Source organism: Sturnira hondurensis, unplaced genomic scaffold (genome assembly GCF_014824575.4).
Source record: "Sturnira hondurensis isolate 20B ecotype Veracruz unplaced genomic scaffold, ASM1482457v3 Scaffold0018525, whole genome shotgun sequence".
Classification (NCBI taxonomy): domain Eukaryota; kingdom Metazoa; phylum Chordata; class Mammalia; order Chiroptera; family Phyllostomidae; genus Sturnira; species Sturnira hondurensis.
In genome coordinates, this window is record NW_028091156.1 from 4,148,993 (window position 1) to 4,167,324 (window position 18,332).

An 18,332-nucleotide genomic window follows, 5' to 3' on the forward strand; every position below is an offset into this window, starting at 1 on the left:
GAATTCTTTAAAAAAATTTTTAAAGATTTTATTTATTTATTTTTGTAGAGGGGAAGGGAAGGAGAAAGAATAGGACAGAAACATCAATGTGTGGTTGCCTCTCATGCGCCCCCCACCAAGAACCAGGCCCACAATGCCAGCATGTGCCCCAACTGGGAATTGAACCAGTGACCCCTTGATTCACAGGCAGGCGCTCAATCTACTGAGCCACAGGAGCCAGGGCCAGAATTCTTTTCTGAGATTTCCTTGCATGCAAAAAAAAAAAAAAAAGTGGGAGATGAAGTTGGGTTTTGGTGCTAAATAGTCCTTTGGTGAGCTGCGGGCTGCCAAAAATAAGGATTCTTGCTTTCCACAAATGTGTTAAATTTCAGGATTAAGTTTCATTGATTTTTATTAAGATTCTCCAATTTAACATGATCTCTTCTTCCCAGCAACTTGCTTTCCTCCTCACAACTATACTTGGTAACTTATGTAATTATTCATTATCTATGTACTTAGCTATGGGTTTTAGTGTCCATCCAGTTTTTATTTGGTTCATTGATGTATCTCCAGCACTTAGAAGACATTGAGTAAATGTAGGGTAGGTATTCGATGAATATTTATGAACCAGTGAAGGGATAAATTCCCTGTACTGAACGCAGGACAATTCTCTTAAAATAACCAGACTTCAGAGTTTTGGAGAACTTTGAACGGTAAACACATTAGCCATAGCTGGGCATTTCCAGTTATGTAGCAGGATGGGGCAATGTGGAGTTTGATGGAGATTCTGGTTAGGGCTTTGTTGGACTCACAAAGAACTGTCCATCTTTGAAGCTGGGAAAATCCAGGTGCTTTACGCCACCGGTGAGAGTCTCAGCGAAAAAGAGGTTGAGTGAGGCTGCACGGACGGTTTCATCGGAACAGGAGCTCGGGGAGTGGGGTCCCCGGAGTCTGTCTCCCCGGAACGCGGCAGGGGTGCCAGACCAGCTTCGCTGCGCTGTCGAGTTTCCCGGGCCCTCGCTGCCCTCGCTACGAGGAGGACAGCACGAAATCCAAGATACTCTTAAGCAGTGGAAAAGAAGCTCCTTAGAATGCCGCTTGACACATTCTTAACCTTTGTTGCGGGGTTTACTTTTTATTATGGTAAAATATGCATAAAATTTTACCATTTGCATCACGGTTAAGCGTACTCTCTGTAAATTACATAAAGTCACCCAGGAGTTTGAAATTAAAATCTGGGCCACGGCTAATGAGACGAAGGCTGGGAGGAACTTCCAGCCTTCCCCCCCGAGGAACTCCCGGAATGTGTTTGGGGCCGAACCGCCGCCGCGAATCTCGATCTCGTCGGGACCTGGTGGTTCTCACCGCCCCCAGGGACAACGGCCTTCCCCGCCGCCCGAAGGACCTCCCACGTGCGGCCCATCGCTCCCGCCGAGCCCAGCTGCCGAGGGGGTGGGCACGGTCCAGGCGCCCAGGCAGGACCCGGGGATCCCAAAAGCCAGGGTTCACCCTCGGGCACAGTCGGGGGCTGTAGCCACGGCGACGGCCCCTCGCTCCTCGCGTGTCCACGGGGCTCCGCTAGGAGGCGCGCACTCCAGTCGCTTCGCCGCGCGCCCCCGAGGGCACGGCTTCGCCGCAAAGAAAGGAAAGGGCGCGTTCCTGGCCCGGCGCGCGCCCGCCGCTCCGCCTCCCGCGTCCCCGCGCCTCCCCTCCCCCAGGCGCGCCCAACGGGCGGAGGGCCCGGCCCGCGCGGGAGGCGGAGCCGGCGCGGGCCCGGAGGGGGCCAGGCCCCGGGATTAGTTGGTTTCGGAGCGGAGGAGGGAGGCCGGCGGTCGCGAGCGCGGAGGAGACAAAGCCGCGGCCGGAGCCCTGCGGCGGTTGGGCCCGGGGCTCGGAGGCGTCCCAGCTTGCCGAGTGGGCTGTGCGGACCCGCGCGCTGCGCCGCCCCGCGCCGCCCCGCCCGCCGCCGCCTCGCAACAGGTCCGCCGCCTCCGGGGCGGCCTCGCTCCGTGCTCCCCTTCCCCCCGGCCCCCGCGACCCCGGGGCGCCTCCGCCCAACTCCAGGCCGCCCTCGGCCACTCGCTTCGATGCGGTTCGGGTCCAAGATGATGCCGGTAAGTGGGCAGGTGGGCTGGGGTTGGGGCGTGGGGCCCAGAAGTGTGTGGGGTCGCGGGCGGGGGGGGCCCAGCCCATCCGGGGCCTGAGTCTGCGTGGCGGGGGCCGGTGTATCGGGAACCGGGGGAAGCGGCCGCGACTTCCACGGGTTCCCACCCCGGGCCCGGGCCCGGGCGGGCGGGCGGGCGGGCGGGCGGGAGCGGGGAGACCTGCCCGGGACGAGGATCCTCGTAGCTGCTCCAGAGCAGCCACGCAAACTTTTCTTTTTCTCTCTGGCTGGGTCCTGACTTTTTGCAGTTCTTGAAAGTCAAAAGCAGGGAAACCGAGAATCTTATTGCATTGCCTTAAAAACAAAATCAAAACCAAACAACTTTTCGTTGGAATGAAATATACATACCGAAAGGAGTGCACTTGCATGCCTTTTAATTGAATTTCCATCTTCGTACTTGAGCAGCAAAGCTGCTCCATCTCTTTCTGGAAAACTGGTTTTATTAAATGCAATCGCAGAGTTTTTGGTCGCACTGAAACGCTTGTGCCTGCTCGCCCTGAGGGGGTTAGTGAGTTCCTCCTGGCCTCCGTCCGCGCTTCGGACGTGGCCACCAGGCCACAGGTGTACAACAGGCTTGAGGCGTGTTTGAAATGCCTCCTTCCTCCAACGGCCGCACAGTCGGGGAGTCTGCAGTAGCTTCTGCAGACTTCCCAGGAGTGTGTTTTCTCCAGGAAGTTGCCCTTGCACCCTTCCCAGTGAGGCAGGATCGTCTTGGAGTTTTCTCGTGGCTGCATTTGTCCTCACACAGAAGCAACGTTTACTTTTCTACAGTCTGTGGATTGGAGTGACTACACATTTTATTTGCTGTCACAGACGCAGAGGACACTTATTCTGTTCCCTGGCCCCCTCCACTTGTGTGTCACGGGAAGGGGTCCTGAACCTTCATGCAGGGAACCAACCAAATTTGTTGGAACTGATCATTGAGTTTAGGTAGTTTGTGATCTTTTGTCCCACCAGGAGCCAAGGAACTTGAAAGTGTTTATAGAAGTACGTGTCCTGTTTTGGTCTAATGCCTGGTTATGAAGTTAGGTGTGTGATGTGACTGTCCAATAAGCACAGACTATAGATAAGTGGGGAAGGAGTTTGCTGTTAAAATGTTTACTCCGGGGATTTACATTTCTTTGCCTCAGAACAACACTTGTTGGCTGGCTGTGCATTTTTCCTACAGATAGGAGCAAGACAAGGTTGCTTGTTGCAATATGATTTCTTCCTTAAAAGTCAGTTTTATGTCAAGCTAGCCTTTAGGCGTTCTTAACCCTTTGGCCTCCTCTCCCCCCAACTGCATGCCTGATCATCAGGATTTGTGGAAAGTTATGTAGCTCTTGAGACGATATTTAATTTAGCAGTATGGTTCTTTCCAATGGCCTTTCTGATGTCAGAGGAGTGTAACAGAGGCTGGTAGTGCGGTGAATGTGGCAAGCCCACCACCACCTTGGAAGCCAGACTAACCCTCAGGATTTGCTCAGCTACCATCCCTGTGACCATAGGCCTTTTTTCTTTTTTAATTTGTCCCTTAGTTTCATCATCTGTAAAATGGGGATAATAGTAGTACCGCATCCTTAGGGTGGTGTGAGGATTAGGGTTACTGGTTATGAAGTAATTAGTTCAGTGCCGAGCTTGGGAAAGATGCTAGGTAAGAGCCTCCCCTGAACTTACAGTATCGATTAAGGTGAGGTTTTTCTTCCTGAATGCATAAACATGTGAAAATAGATTTTTATTTTGTAAGCTCCTATTATATATGTCTTTATCCTGTAATATTTTGGGTACTTGCAAATAAAACTTTTCTTAAATATGTTTCTCATCTCTAGCTTCTAATATGGATTTTATTTCAGCATTGAGGGAGATTTTGAATTTCCTTTGAAAAAACCTAACTGACTTGCAAGAAAAAGCATTATTTTCGTACGAGAAACTGGACAATGTTGGAATATAGATAGTTGCCTTGATACACGTTTTGGTTGTGGTGGGGACATGAACTTAATATCAGGATGACCACTGTAACCTTTTTGAAGTGGGCAGCATTGGGGCATTAAGAGTGCATCCCTTGGTTTGCTTCTAAAGGCATTCTGAAGGGAGCACATTGCAGCGTGGACTGCACTAAATTAAAAATGTGCAAGTAAATGTTCATGTGTTTCCTCACCCAGTGGTAGAGAATCAAGTGATTTTTCTCTCATGTGGGACTGGAAGTGATAATTGGACCCAGAAGCAGCAGGGGATGGTGCACACCAGTAGGCTAACTAAAAATAGGTAGACGGTGCTGAGCACCACAGTGGAGGTAATGACGGGGTGCTGCAGGAGGGGCTGCGCTGACCCTGCTCAGTGCCCAGGACCTGCCGCAGTCTCTGATTCTGCGATATTTCCACCCCTCGTGAGGAGGCACTGATGGGTCTTCCATACTTGACACCTTATTTGCCTTCACTCAGCAAGGGCTCGTTTGCAGTTGGAGAGCATGGGTTTTTCGTGAGCTGCTCTCTTTGTGTTTCATTGTCAAAGAGAACTAATAATTAAAAGGAAAAGCTCTCAGCCACTTAAAGTTATATCAGATATCTTTTTTCATTACTTTCCTGTCGTGAAATGTTACCGTTAAACTATCTTTTTATGAAAGAGCTTAGCTCACTCTAAAAGTCTTCACTGTTCTTTTTAGATACGATTTTATAAAGACTCTCTCTTGCCTTGGCTGGTGTAGCTCAGTGGATTGAGCGCAGGCCTGCGAACCACACGAATTGAACCACACGGTTCAATTCCCAATTAGGGCTCATGCCTGGGTTGCGGGCCAGTTCCCAGCAGGGGACTCATGAGAGGCAACCATACATTGATGTTTCTCTCCTTCTCTCCTTCCTTTCCTCTCTAAAGATAAATAAAACCTTAAAAAAAAAAGGACTCTCTCTTGTTTTTACCTGCTGCTGAAATGGCAAATTAAAAAAGCCTGCACACGAAGCACACCCAGTATTCTGCGGTGCCACATGGGGGGCCAGCACACTTGAACTTGCCCTTATCTCTCAGTAGTAGATGTTGTGTATTTGGTGACATTTATGTCCATCTCTGGTGAAAGTGATCTCTTTCTGTGCTGTCCCGTGTGGTAGCCACCACCTGCCTCTACTGCACTTGAAATGTGACTCGTGGGACCCAGGAACTGACTGTTAAACTTACTTAATTTTAATTACATCCAAAGAGCCACATGAGTCTGGTGGCCCCTGTATTGACAGTGAAGTCAGTTTGGCAAAGTAGCACAAAGTAGCTTTGGCCAAGAATAACGTACATTCGAATCGCTTCTTTGCAGCTTCGTGTTTACATACTCATGATACTGAGTTGACGTCATAATGGTCTGTTTATCCTTAACGCTTTGGAGAGTGGGTTTTCCGCCGATTTAATTGAGTGTTCTGTTCAAGCCAATGTCATCATACAGCTCTGGTACAGATAACATTTTTCAAGAAAAAAACGGCTTAGTGTAAAAAGCTCAGTCGAATCGGTCATGATTGAATATTTACTGTGTTTCTGGCAGTAGATCTTTCAGTGAGACGAGGCATTGTAATTGTTTCGGGTTATTCCACGATGCCGTACAGTGGGAGCTGATTACGTGCGCTTTCGATTTGGGGAACTCAGGATAAAAAACAAGAAAAGGGATATTGCAGTAGCTCCTTCAGAAGGTAGGTACCTGGTCGGTTGGATTCATGTGTTTCGGAAGGTAACTGTGCAACTGGTTCAGCTCTACCGAGCAAGAGCTAACTTCTGCTTAAATAGTTGTTATTGTCATGTAAAAGTCTGGCTTTATTTGTGCATATTTTCCCAGCTGAAAATGTATTTTGAACTCAGAAAGCTTTTGAGTCACAGCTTTGCAATATTGTATTTCTGTGACCATACCATGTGCGGGAAGAATTCCTTTTTGTGGGTGAATAGTAGTTTAGTAAGTTACCTTAGGTTTTATTCCACAATAAAATGTAAGGTAGGTTCTCTATAGAACTGTAATTCCCAGAGGCTGCTAAACAATGACATTTAAAAGAAATGTGCCCAGTGTCTCACATTTCATACGCTGTCGTGAAGTTTGTTGCCTAGCGACTCCTGCTATATTAATTAAAAGCCGAAGAGCATTGAAAATTTTCTGTAGTTTTACCTGTTTCAGAAGAAGACAAAATCAGACTTCATAAGAAACAGCACAAGTGTACAACTGCTTATATTTTTAAAAAGTTAATGTAGAATAATCTGGAGGGGACGCGGAGGGTCATTTATGCAGACGCTGCTTCTAGGAGGAACTGCTTCTCTCCCTCTTCATGTCCCTGCTCCCTTAACGGGGACAGGAAAAACAATAAAACAAAACCTCTCTTTTGTGGAGCTTTTAAGGAATACTGTAGACCTTTATCTCCCGGTAATCTACCATGGTGTGTGGCACTCCTTAAAAAGTCTAAAGCCACCGGAACACTGAGCCCTCCTTCAGCTCAAACAGGGTAACTGCATACTGATATGCGCTGTTATGATTTGCCTCTCATGTTATAAAGCTCTCACCAGCCTCCTCCACCAAGTATCTCAAAGGCTAAGGAGAGCGGGATGCAAGAGTTTAGGAATCCAGAGTATTCTCTCAGCTCCCACCACTTCGTCAAGTCAAGCATTGTTGAAATACTCCTTTTCTGATGGTGCTAGGTACTGGACAGAGCACTTTTCTGTAATCAGAAGAAATTGAGAAAACGTAGGAGACAGATTGGCTGTGAAATGCATACTTCTGTCGGAGGGGCGGGGCAGACATTAACATTTTGGGTCTCACTGGGGAGAGCCAAACGATTTTGGCCCTTAGGAGACCCTTCCGGAGCACTGAGTATTGAGGAGGCAGTGATTCTTAAAACACTTGGCACGCTGTCTTATCAAAAGGGAATTATCGGACACATGCAAGTGCTGAACGTGTTAGATCTGAGTGCAGGGAAAGTAGCTTCCCTAACTCAGCTGCTGTGGTCACTGGTAGCTTTTTTTCCCCTAAAGTTTATCCGAAAACACATTATTTATTTGGATGATAACAGAACCAGATTTTCACTGAAAATGTTCACTTGGCCAATAAATACTGAACTTTCACTTTTGAAATGCAGACTTCAATTAATTTTTTGTAGGAACAGATTTATATTTACTACTACTTTATTTGAATTTCAAGTGTTTTCGCTAAAAAAAAAACCAACAAAACCCTAAGGCACAAGTTTAAAAAGTAGTAGAAAATCTTAATGAATAAACTTATAGCATAGAGGTTAAACAGCTAGTGGTGGTGTTAAAAAATTGTTAGCCCTGGCCGGGAAGCTCAGTTGGTTAAACCATCGTCCGCTATGTCAAGGCTGCGGGTTCAGTCCCTGGTCAGGGCACGTGCAAGAAACAACCAATGGGTGAAAGAAACAACCAAAGGGTGGAACAGCAGGTCGATGTCTGTCTGTCTCCCTCCTCCCCCCCTCATTCTGTAAAATCAAGAAAGAAGACATGAGAAAGGATGGTTAGGACAGTTTACTGGTCTCCCGCAGTGGCACGGACCATTCCGTGGGGCTGGAAGCTCTGCGCTCCGATTTCCCTCCCGGGGACCCTCTGTTCTGCACCTGACACTGCCCCTGGATGAGGCCCGTCATCCTGTCTGACCCCTTTCAGGCCCTGTGATGGGCGTCTTCCTCTTGTTCGAGTTCAGTGGATAAGGAGCCCGAAGACCAGTGGGTTCTGCACTTTGCTCCTGGACTTGCAGCACCAGGGTGTCCGGGTCTCCTGCCTTCTCTCCCCCATGGCCTTGCCCCATTGGAGTACTTCTCGGTACTCGATGGGACAGGCGGGGGCGACCGTGTCCTTTCGGCTGATGGTGACTTCAAATGTTGCTTTCTCGGACGTAACTGTCTTTTTGAAGTAGTAGAAGAGAAACAGAGACATCTTTCCGTATTGAAATCCAGACTGAAGGAGGAGATCGACAAAGTTTCTCTTATCAATTCCCACTGATGGAGGGGGAGTGTCCCGCCCTGCCCCTGATGAGATCATCTTCCAGAGAGACCTCAGCTCTCTGCGCTGTGCAGGGAAAGAGAAGCACTGTAGTATGAGGGGTGTTGGTTGGTCTTTGTTTATATCTTTCAACAGGACTGGAAGGTGATGATGATGTAGGAAAGAAGGACCAGAAGTGGAATAGTTATGTTGGGGATGTGGAAGACAGGGGGTCATAAGCACCCGTGGGAGACTGCCCTCGTCATTCTTCAGCCATTTCCAGAGGGATGGTACGGCAGTGACCCGCCGGGGGGGGGGGGGGGGGGGGGGGGAGGCTGACGTCAGGACGGGGGGCGCCAGGACACGTTCTCCGCTTGCTGCTGCAGGGCTGTCTGTGGAGAAAAGGGTGGTGATTCCATTTAATCAGATGCGCTTCCTGGAAATAAACTCGGAACTGTGTTGAATGACCATATACTGGATCATTGTTCTTCATTCTTCCTCATTAACCTGTTGATTATTTTCGGATGGCCTTTTGGGGACAGCATCTGCTCAGCAAGAATTTGTAAACGTCCCCTATAATCCGAGCTTTGCTCTCAGTGCCATGGACCCAGGAAAGAATGGGAGTGTTCAGGGACCTTACTTTCATGGAGCTTAGTCAGGGGCTAGTGGGGTGGGGTGGGAATTGGAGAACAAAGAAAGAAAACAGGAAAGTTGGCTGGAGTAGCATGATGGGCCTGGGATGGCCAGAGAAGTGACCATTCAGCCAAGACCTGAGTGACCAGGAGGAGCTGGCCTTGTGCAGCTCCTTCCCAGAAGGCAGAGTTCCTGGGGGCTGTGCTCAGGCCTGCTAGACGCGTGGAGGCCGGTGAGGCGGGCTCAGTGGCCGGGGGAGAGGACAGGAGCCCAGCGGAAGCGAATGTGCAGCAAGAGAGGAGCAGCCGGCAGGCTCTCCTGGGCGGGGCGGAGAGCGTAGGCACCCGGGAGGGGCTGTGGCGGCCACTGGGGGAGTTTTAAGCAGTAAGAGTGACATAATCTGACTGATCAGAAAAGGTTGCTCTTGCTGTGTGGAGAAGGGGTTGTGGAGGTGCTAGAACGAAAGGACTGGGAAAGGAGGGAGGACTGGGGGAGCCGACGCCTGTTGCCCGCACGTCCACGGAAAACCACCTGAAGTGAGTGGAGGCGTCGCCTTATCACACCCGGGTCCTGCTGGTGGAAGGAACTGGTCGTGAACTCAGTCGATGCAATTTGCCACTTGTTCTCAACATCCAGAGAGAATAACTAACACCTGCCTGGCGTTGAGAGCAGGCCCAAGTCAGGGACACGGGGAGGTCACTCCCAGAGCCCTAAGCTCCCTCCTGTGGGGCCGAGGAGACACCAAACCGTCTCCATCCTCAGCAGGCTCTGCAGGGCCCGAGAGAGGGCCTCCTCTTCTCTCACCTGGCGCTTCAACGCTGAATAGAACACACCAGGTCTCTTAAGGATGCCATGACCTTAAAAATGCCTTACCCCACCATACTCTTGACCACGTGACCTGCTGTGGACGCTTCTGATGCTTTCTCCTAGAAGTCCCTTGACCATTTAAAAAAAAATCAGTGATGTCTTCATTTTATTGACAAAGATAAAAAGTAGCAAGTGATTTAGGGGATCCCAGAGAGCTGACTTGACTTCTAGAAAGTGTCTCCCCGAGCCAGCGTTTTTCCACATCACAGGGACACAGAATCTAGATGGTAGGTGCTAGCTAGTTTGTGGTATGTAGGTCATTTCTGGATAACCGCTGAGTTCCTGAAATGGGAGCAATTTTGGACAACACTGTTACATTAAAGGGGAGTTCTTCTCCGGTATTTTGCTTGTCGCTTTCAGCAGCAGGAGACCTGGGTCCCGACCACCGCCCTTTGGTTCTTCCCTTTCCTCCCGTAGCTCTTGTCGCCATCACTGTCCCTTCTCTCTCTTCTGCTCTGCCCCTCTCCTGCTTGGGCTGTTGTAGTCCCTTTAGGACTTAAAGGTAAAGTCTATCTTACCTTAACAGTTCTCTGCCCGTTCAATCGGGTCACAGTGGTCTTTCTGAAACGGAAGATTGTATCTTTTGTCGGCAGAATTCTTTTAGACTGACTATTACATTGTTCTAGATGCCCCGTAAACTCTGTAATTAGATAGAAAGTGTCTGTGTCGTCCGGCCCAGTGGATTCCAGCCTGTTTTTGCCCGCGATATCCTCTCACTCCAGAATATTTAGCCTCACAGTGGAAGTGCTCGAAAGACAGACCACCAAACGAGCGAGCGATTGGAACTCCGCATCCCCTGGGGAAGAGGCTGAGTAGTGCGAGGGCTGCATCGGGGGCGGAAGAGCGCCGCTCACCGGAAGAGCGCCGCTCGCCGGAAGAGCCACACTCACCGGAAGAGCCACACTCACCGGAAGAGCCGCACTCACCGGAAGAGCGCCGCTCACCGCTGATCCTGTGGCCTGGTGGTCGGGAACCGTGTGGTGTCCGGAGGATCCGCTCACGGCCTCGCACGGGCGCCCGCGGAAGTGTGCACCGGGGCTGTTTGTGGCGCTTGCGGTTGTTTGCTGTTGCTTCCTGCACACTGTAGCCTGTTTCATGTTGCCGTCCGTGACCTGTTCTGCGTCATCCAGCGTTGCCGTGACTGTGAGTGTGTAAACAAGAATTACACGCTCTGAGTTTTTCAGCACATGGGTGGCTCAGGGTTTGGGAAGAACCTGTCTTTCTTCCTTGTCCAGCCTTGCCCCCACCTTTAGGTTTCAGTGGTTTCAGCACTTTCAGGGCACAGATGGACACATGCCAGGCTTTCTCACACACCTGTGCCTTTCATGGGATGTTTCTCTGCTTGGATGGGCCTCTGCCCACTGGTCTTACTCATTCTTGGGCGTTCAGCTTGGTGGTACTCCTTGAAAAGGAGCAGGATCTTTACGTTTTCTCACTGGCGCCATGCGGACCTCCACGAGGAAGCTGTCACGTGGCGTATGTGCCCTGTCGCTGCGTCGTTCTGTGTGCTCGCAGGGGTGTTGACCGCGCCGTTCGTCTTTGTGCTTCTGCTGCTTAGCACCGTGTCCGACACCCTGTAGGATTTAATAACTGCTGAGTGGGCTGAGTGAGCGTTCTTAGATTTGATTTTCTTTGGTGAGGGTAGTTCTTGCTCACTTAAATTTAGGTCCATTATTGCATTTTGAACTTTCTTCCAGGTTTTCTTAAAGTGGAGTAACACTTCCATAACGAAGTGGGAGGCGGAGGGGGAGAGCTAGAAGCCAGGGATAGCTGTGCTCATGGCACTTTGGGTGGAGCTTAAAAATATGGAGCTCAGTGACTAAAAGTAAACAGCAGAATGAAACCCTGGCTGGTGTGGCACAGTGGATTGAGCACTGGTCTGTGGACCAAAGGGTTGCTAGTTCGATTCCCAGTCAGGGCACATGCCTGGGTTGCAGGCCAGGTCCCCAGTAGGGGGGGCATGTGAGAGGCAACCACAGGTTGATGATTCTCTCCCTCTCTTCCTCCCTTCTCTCTCTAGAAATAAATTTAAAAAGTGTTTTTTTAAAAAAAAACCAGTAAAATATAGAACAGCACCTGATGTACAGGAAGTCACATGCCCACAAAATAGCAACGCTCCGTGTAGAACGTGAAACGTGAGACGTCCGGAACAGCTGGGGTGGAGCAGGAATTAACTAGTCACGTGTATATGCCCATGTTTTATCTCTAATTTTATTTGTTGCTTATAATAGAAAACGGAAAGCAGAGTAGCCTAAATCGAGTTGCTCTGGAGTATGTATTCGGGATTTGGCATCTATCAAAGTCAAGCTTCAGGCATAGTTGAAAAGGAGAAAAAAAGATTTCTTAAGTTATCCTGACATAGGCAGGATACTGTGCTTTCTTCATTTGGGACATTGCCTGGCTTTTAACATTGAAGTTTTGTACCAAATATTTGTCTATAAATGTTTCTTTAAAAAAATCTTACTTATTTTTAGAGAGAAGGGAAGGGAAGGAGAGGGAGAGAAACATTAATGTGTGGTTACCTCTCGCACACCCCCTACTGGGGACCTGGCCTGTAGCCCAGGGAATGTGTGGGAATTGAACTTGTGACCCTTTGGTTTGCAGACCAGTGCTCAATCCACTGAGCCGCACCGGCTGGGGCTATAAATGTTTCTCAATGCCCACTGACGTGGCCATGCTCTGTCAAGCTGTGGTCTCCTGACTGCGGTTCGGTTGAACAGAGGTGCACTGCAGATTTGCTGTGTGTGTGACCCCCAGCCAGCCTTCAGGGGCGGGGTGGGGGACGGAGAAACTGGGAGGAAGCATCGAAGAACCAAAACCATTGTCCTAAAGGAATTTATAGACCAGCGAGGCAGAAGAGGTAGGGATACAGAGAGCTTCCTTGTGATTCCTGTTAGAGACGTGAAGAGAAAGTTTGCCTCTGGCTGCAGGGCGTGGGGCTGAGGTGGAGGGGGTTGGGGGCAGTGATAATATATGCTGTTATTTGCTGGTGAAACAGCTAAGGATCTACATTATTTACAGCAAATTACTCAGAAACCGAGCTCTGTGGTGCATCCATCCTGGCTTCTAACTCTCCAGTGCAGAGGTTTGCAAACTTCAGTGGGATGGCTGGGCCCTCACCCTGGGGTTTCTGATCCAGGCCTGGGAGCAGGGCCCAGACTGTCTCTGACAGGTTCCCAGGGGATGCTGCTGCCGTGGGTCTGGGGACCGCACTTGGAGACCTGCCCTGGTGATGTTCCCCTCATGTGGAAGCCTGTAGCCTTGCCCCCGACCTGCCTGGCCCTGCGCAGGCTCACCTGTTTACCCGTGTGCCCCCCTTCGCCCAGGCCTGCGCTGCCGACAGGCTGCCCTTCTTCCTGTTGGGGGGGGATCGCCTCAGGGCTCCCGTGGGCGGTGTCGCCCCCCCCCCCACCCGGGGGGTTTCAAGGCTGTGATCAGCTTCCCCCTCTCCTCACGTCCATCCTTCTCTGTATTGTCCCTGTAGGTAACTTGCTCATTCGTCCATCACCCGTCTCTCCTCCTCTCTGCCCCCTAACCCATGCCTGGCTGTGCCTGGGTGCTTGCTGAGTCCCAAGGCGGAATGAGTGCGGGACAGACAATGTCACTAAGGAGTTAACTTCTCCTCTTCACTAAGGAGTCACTAAGGACATAACTTCTTAGAGGGCCTGTTGGTGGTGGGATATTGTTGCTCCTCTAAGTCCGGGGGAGGGGAGGTGACCTCCAGCTGCTGACGTCTGTAAAGGGGGTCTGTCATCAGACATCAGGGACCCAGAGTGCAGCTTCTGAGAGTGCCCTATTTTTAGGTCTTTAGGTCTGTAACGAATTCTTCCCTCACTGACAGTAATCACGTCACATCTGCTGTGTCATCCTTTCCCCAGAATGGCTGTGATCTCAGAAAATGAGGCTCTCCAGGCAACACCGAGTGAATCACCAGGGTGTTTCGTGGGTGGTGGGCCTTTTTACCAGCATTGGTCAGACTGGTGCTGGGACTTAAGAGTTGATTTCTGAAGTCTGTACCGACTTGACGTACTCAGTCAGTTTCTGATGTAAAAAAAAAAAATTACTGACCGTTATTGTATGCCTTTGCCTTGAATCACTCCAGTTTCACCCCGGCCCGTAGAGACCCGGGGGCTGACTCTCAAGTGAGCCACGATCAAGAGCGGCGTGCACTTCGAGTGGCGGTGGGTTTCAGTGTTGTTGGCCCTTAGTTGGACTTGTGTGGGAGGGGGTCACCACCACTGATGAGGGTTTGAAAGGCAGGGTAGTGGCCTCAGGGGCAAAGTCCAGGCAGGAGCACCACTCAGAAGTGCTGGGCCTCCCAGCAGCGACCCCTGGGAACTGCAGGAGGGTGGGACCCTCGTCAGGGAGGCTGGGCAGGACTCGAGTCCCCGAGGGAGGCCCCGCAGAGACTCCCGGGGTTGTCTCTTAGTTTTGGGGGGGACAGGAGGGCGGCCCAAGCTAGAAGACAGCCGCCTCGCCCCCCACTGGGTAGAGGCTGTCAGCGCCAGGGAGCCAAGATGACCAGTGTGCAGCGACCCCTGGGGATGGTAGCCAGGTCTGCTAGAGGCGGGGGCCCGAAAGTTCTAGAAAGGCTGGGGTGATGTGCGTCTCATCTGTGACCCCTTCCAGTGCCACCAGCCCCTGTTGAGTGTGTGGCTGTGTGTGTCTGAGACACCGAAAGAAGCTTTGGCTGATGTTGTTATGATTTTTATTTGTTTATATGTATTGATGACCCTATGACAGATATCCCCTGTTTTCCCCACTCTGCCCCCCCTCCTCTCCCCCCCCCACAGCTGTGGGCTGTGCGTGTGTGCATTTGTGTTCTTCGGCTGATCTCTTCCTGCCCCCCACCCTGCCCCTGAGCTCTCTCAGTCTGTTCCATGTATCCATGCCTCTGGTGTTATTTTGTTTGTCCTTCCTTAGTCAAACCCCCTTTCTGTATCGTAGTGTTGACCAGGCTGTAGGAAGCCTGGTAGCAGCGCCGGCCTCTGGAAGGCATCCTGGGCCTTCCTTCGTGAGGGGCACGGCGGTGTGAAAGGGAAGCCAGCATGCGCGTGATTGGTGCTTCTCTCTTCATGCGAAGCCACCAGACTTCTCTCTGGTCCCACGCCCAGCGTCCTTCCCTGGCTGGCCCCGCGGTGAGCTCTGCTCCTGAGTCTTGCAAGATTCTGGCAGGATTTAGTCGCTTTTTTACAGAGTGTTCGTTTTTCTCCAAAGGACATTTTTCCCTTCTCTCATACCTTTTTTTCTCCTAGGTGAACCTGAGGGGTTTGAGGTTTTATAAATTAGAACTTGGAAGGTGTCATCGCAAAGCCTAATTTCCTTTCTGTGACAGGAGCATCTTACAGTCAGTTTTTTCTTTCTCTGGGGTGTCACATGGTCTTTTAAATCAAAGGAATAAACTTTAGCCTCTGACACAAAGTAAATTTCTTGTAAATGTCCTAGCCAGTTTTTTTTCCAATTTCTTGGAAAAGTCTTGCACATTTTAATCTAATGCCTCTTTGAAAATGAATCACTCTTATTAATAGCACAACAGTATGGTTGCAGTGAATATGTGTACTGTGAAAAACGGAACTCTTAAAAATAAATCTGTGGTCCATTCTTTTTAAATGAAAGTCATCTGTGACTCTGGATTTTTGGAAGGGCAAGTCTTCATTCATTCACACGTGACTTGGGCGTGAGTTGGTGTGCAGAGTGTGTGGAGGTTGCCTGGCACGACTTTTTACAGCTGGTGCTTCATCTGTTCCAGAATCTTCTTTCTCTTCACATCAATCATTTTAAGAAGCAGAAACAAATAATAATCACTTTTACCATTTTAATGACATATATTTTCATATTCTTTTACGTATTTTCAGTTTATATGTTAAGTGTACTTTCAAGTTAGAAATCATTGTAAAAATTGGTTAATATTGAGACAAAAATTTAAAAGTGACAGCTGCTTTCCAAATGCCACTGATTTCATGTGTTTCTCATACAGTCAGTTCATAGGGACATATGTTTTAAGTGGTTATAATATACAACGAATTATTCTGCCTTGTAACTTTATCTTCCCATTTTTTATAACACTGTGCTTATAGCAAGCAGTTGGTGGCTGGGTTGGAACCTTTTCAGCAAATGTATTTGAACTTACCTTTTCCATTGCTGGTTAGTTTTCCATATTTTCATAGACATAACACTGGAGTGAAATCTTCAGACACTGAGAGTGTTTCTTCATTTCATTCATTTCTTTGGGATAAATTCCCTGAAGTGAGGTCATGAGCTATACCTATGGCTTTTGATACACTACTCATTCTACTTTGCAAATGGGATTTTAAACAATGTATCACTATTATGTTGAGATTTTTAACAATGTATCTCCATCATGTCCTAGAGCAAATCACTTTTTTACTATCTTATCTCTGCTGTAGTGTAACTTTTTTATTTAAAACTGATAGTTGTAAATAGTACCTCGTATTTATTTATTCATTCATTTATGTTTACAGAGAGGGAAAGGGAAGGAGAAAGAGTGGGAGAGAAACATCAATGTGTGGTTGCCTCTCATGTGTCCCCTACTGGGGACCTGGCTTGCAACCCAGTTATGTGCTCTGACTGGGAATCGAACCAGCGACCCTTTGCCTCATAGGCCCATGCTTAATCCACTGAGCTACACCGGCCAGGGCAGTACCTCCTTGTTTTAATTTACATTTACTTCCCCCTTAGCCTTTGTCATTTATATTATCGTATATGAGTTATCTGTCTGTTGCATCCTCTGCTCTTTAATATACTCGGTTGTTGATTAACTGACTGATCTCTTCTCCTGCAGTACTATTGAAATAAATGAAGTTCCTGATTCACAAGTTGGAAGGAGGGTCACGGTTTAACGTCACTGGGAAGGGCTGACCTGGTGTGCATTGTCACCATGGAAGCAAAGCCTTCTGCCCCCTTGCTAGGCATGTACGATCGTTTTCAGGTGCCCCGGCAATTACTGTCCCCCGCAGCGTCCTGTAAGGTGCAGCCTACGTCTGTAAAGGCTGCGGTGTTGTTTTGATCTGACCGTGGCCACCCTCTGTGTGATGGAGATCGCTGAGCCCGAAAGTTCCCAGGAACACATGTGTAGCTTGAGTCGGAGGGAATGATCCTGTTTCTCACAGCTGTTTCCCAGGGGAGTTCACTCTAAGGGAACCACTCTCCTTCCGTATGGGAAGGGAATGAATGAAGTCACGTCTGTTTTCTTGGAATATGGTATTTAGGGCATCTAAAAATACTAAGTGTCAGGAAAAGCTGACAGTTTGGAAGTAAGGATATTATAGATGCTTTTTAAGGTTGCCATTAATTTATGCCTCTTCGCTGAAACTTCAGTCTTATCTCAGCTCACATTTATTTTTCCCCATTTCTGAATTTTCATTTTACCCACAGAGTAGTACTAAGTTGTTCTCCGATTTATCCGAACGTTTTCTCTTCCTTGAGGGATCTCCTCTCTGTCACATAAGTAAGCATGTAGTGGGCCTTGTCAGTGGTGGTGCAAGTCAGACAGCACCAAGTTCACCCCGTAAAGTGGGCAGTTCAGTCATTTTCCGCGTGTGCACGAGGTACCCACCGTCATTCATTCCCCAGCATTTGCATCACCCCAGACAGAAGCACCTCCTCCAGCCCCTGGAGACCACTAATCTAAAGGTCTGCCTCCCTCGACCTCACCGACTAAAATCCAAATTCTTGTTTTGGCCTTTGAACAATGGCTCTCAGACCAGCCTTATCAGTATCACGGAGGGGGGCTTGTTAGAAACACAGAATCTCAGTCCCCCTCCCAGATCCACTCAGTCAGCCTCTGTGGTCAGCAACTGTCTGTCCACACGACCAGGGCTGAAGGCCAGGGGCCTGTAAGGTCTTGCATGGTCTGGCCTCTTCGACTGATGTCTTTATAATCCTTTGCCTTTCTCTTCCACCAGTGTGACGCACTCAACCCTTCCTTCAGGCCTTTCCATTTGCTGTTTCCTCTGCTGGGGACATCCGCTGGGCTTGTGCCCTGGGACTTGTTGCTCAGGGGCCCTGTCCGACCATGCGGGTGTTGAGTGTGAGCGTGGATTCAGGAGCGCTGCTGCCCTGAGCATCTGTGGCTCGCCCTCCAGAGTCACCCTCCCCCTCTCCCCACCTGCTTTGTGCCCCAGGAGGCCGATTTCTATAAACTGCTCCCAAGGCCAGCTGGCTGCTGGTCTGGTTTGGCCAGTGGGGAGTGGCAGGGGCCTGGAAGAGGAGGAGGCTCCCTCCCTGGAGGCTGGCTCTCCACCCGCTCTCTGCCTCTCCCGAGTCTGTGCTGTGTGCTGTCCTAGCTACGCAGTGAACTTTCGTTCTGCCTGAGAACCGGCTCACACAGTGCACTGCCTGTGACTGCTGAGTGACAGCAGCATGATGTAAGCTGAAGGAGTGAGGGAGGACACACGGGTTTCCCTCGGATCTGACTCCCATTCACGCTCCCGAGGGAAGACGCACTGTGCAAGTCTACCAGAGGCAAACCTGTGAAGTGCAGCGACAGCCAGGGAACTCGCTGTCCTTGAGCAAATACTTCCTGTTGGCGTGTTATGTGCCAGGCACATTGGTGGTGCCCAGGGCACAAAGTAAAACCCTGGGCTGCTCTGGTGGGGAAGACAGGTAATAGAAAGGAGTTAACTAAATGCAGTAACTAAGTACAGATAACACGGTGGTGGCTGTGCCCCATGGAGACGTAAGGCGGTACAAGTGTGGGTGCCCGTGTGAGACTGGGCGGTGTTGGGATTCTGGGGAGGGTGGCCCG

The 18,332-nt window shown here is 49.8% G+C and overlaps 1 protein-coding gene across 1 annotated transcript in view; it reads left to right on the plus strand.

Moving 5' to 3' along the window:
• The first annotated feature begins 1,721 nt into the window (after positions 1-1,721).
• TP53BP2 (tumor protein p53 binding protein 2) overlaps positions 1,722-18,332 on the plus strand; it is a 49,648-nt gene continuing 33,037 nt past the window's right edge. The window contains exon 1 of the mRNA XM_037069323.1: positions 1,722-2,093. Coding sequence (XP_036925218.1) covers positions 2,067-2,093 — 27 coding nt within the window. The 5' untranslated portion in view covers positions 1,722-2,066. The remainder of the gene's footprint in view (positions 2,094-18,332) is intronic.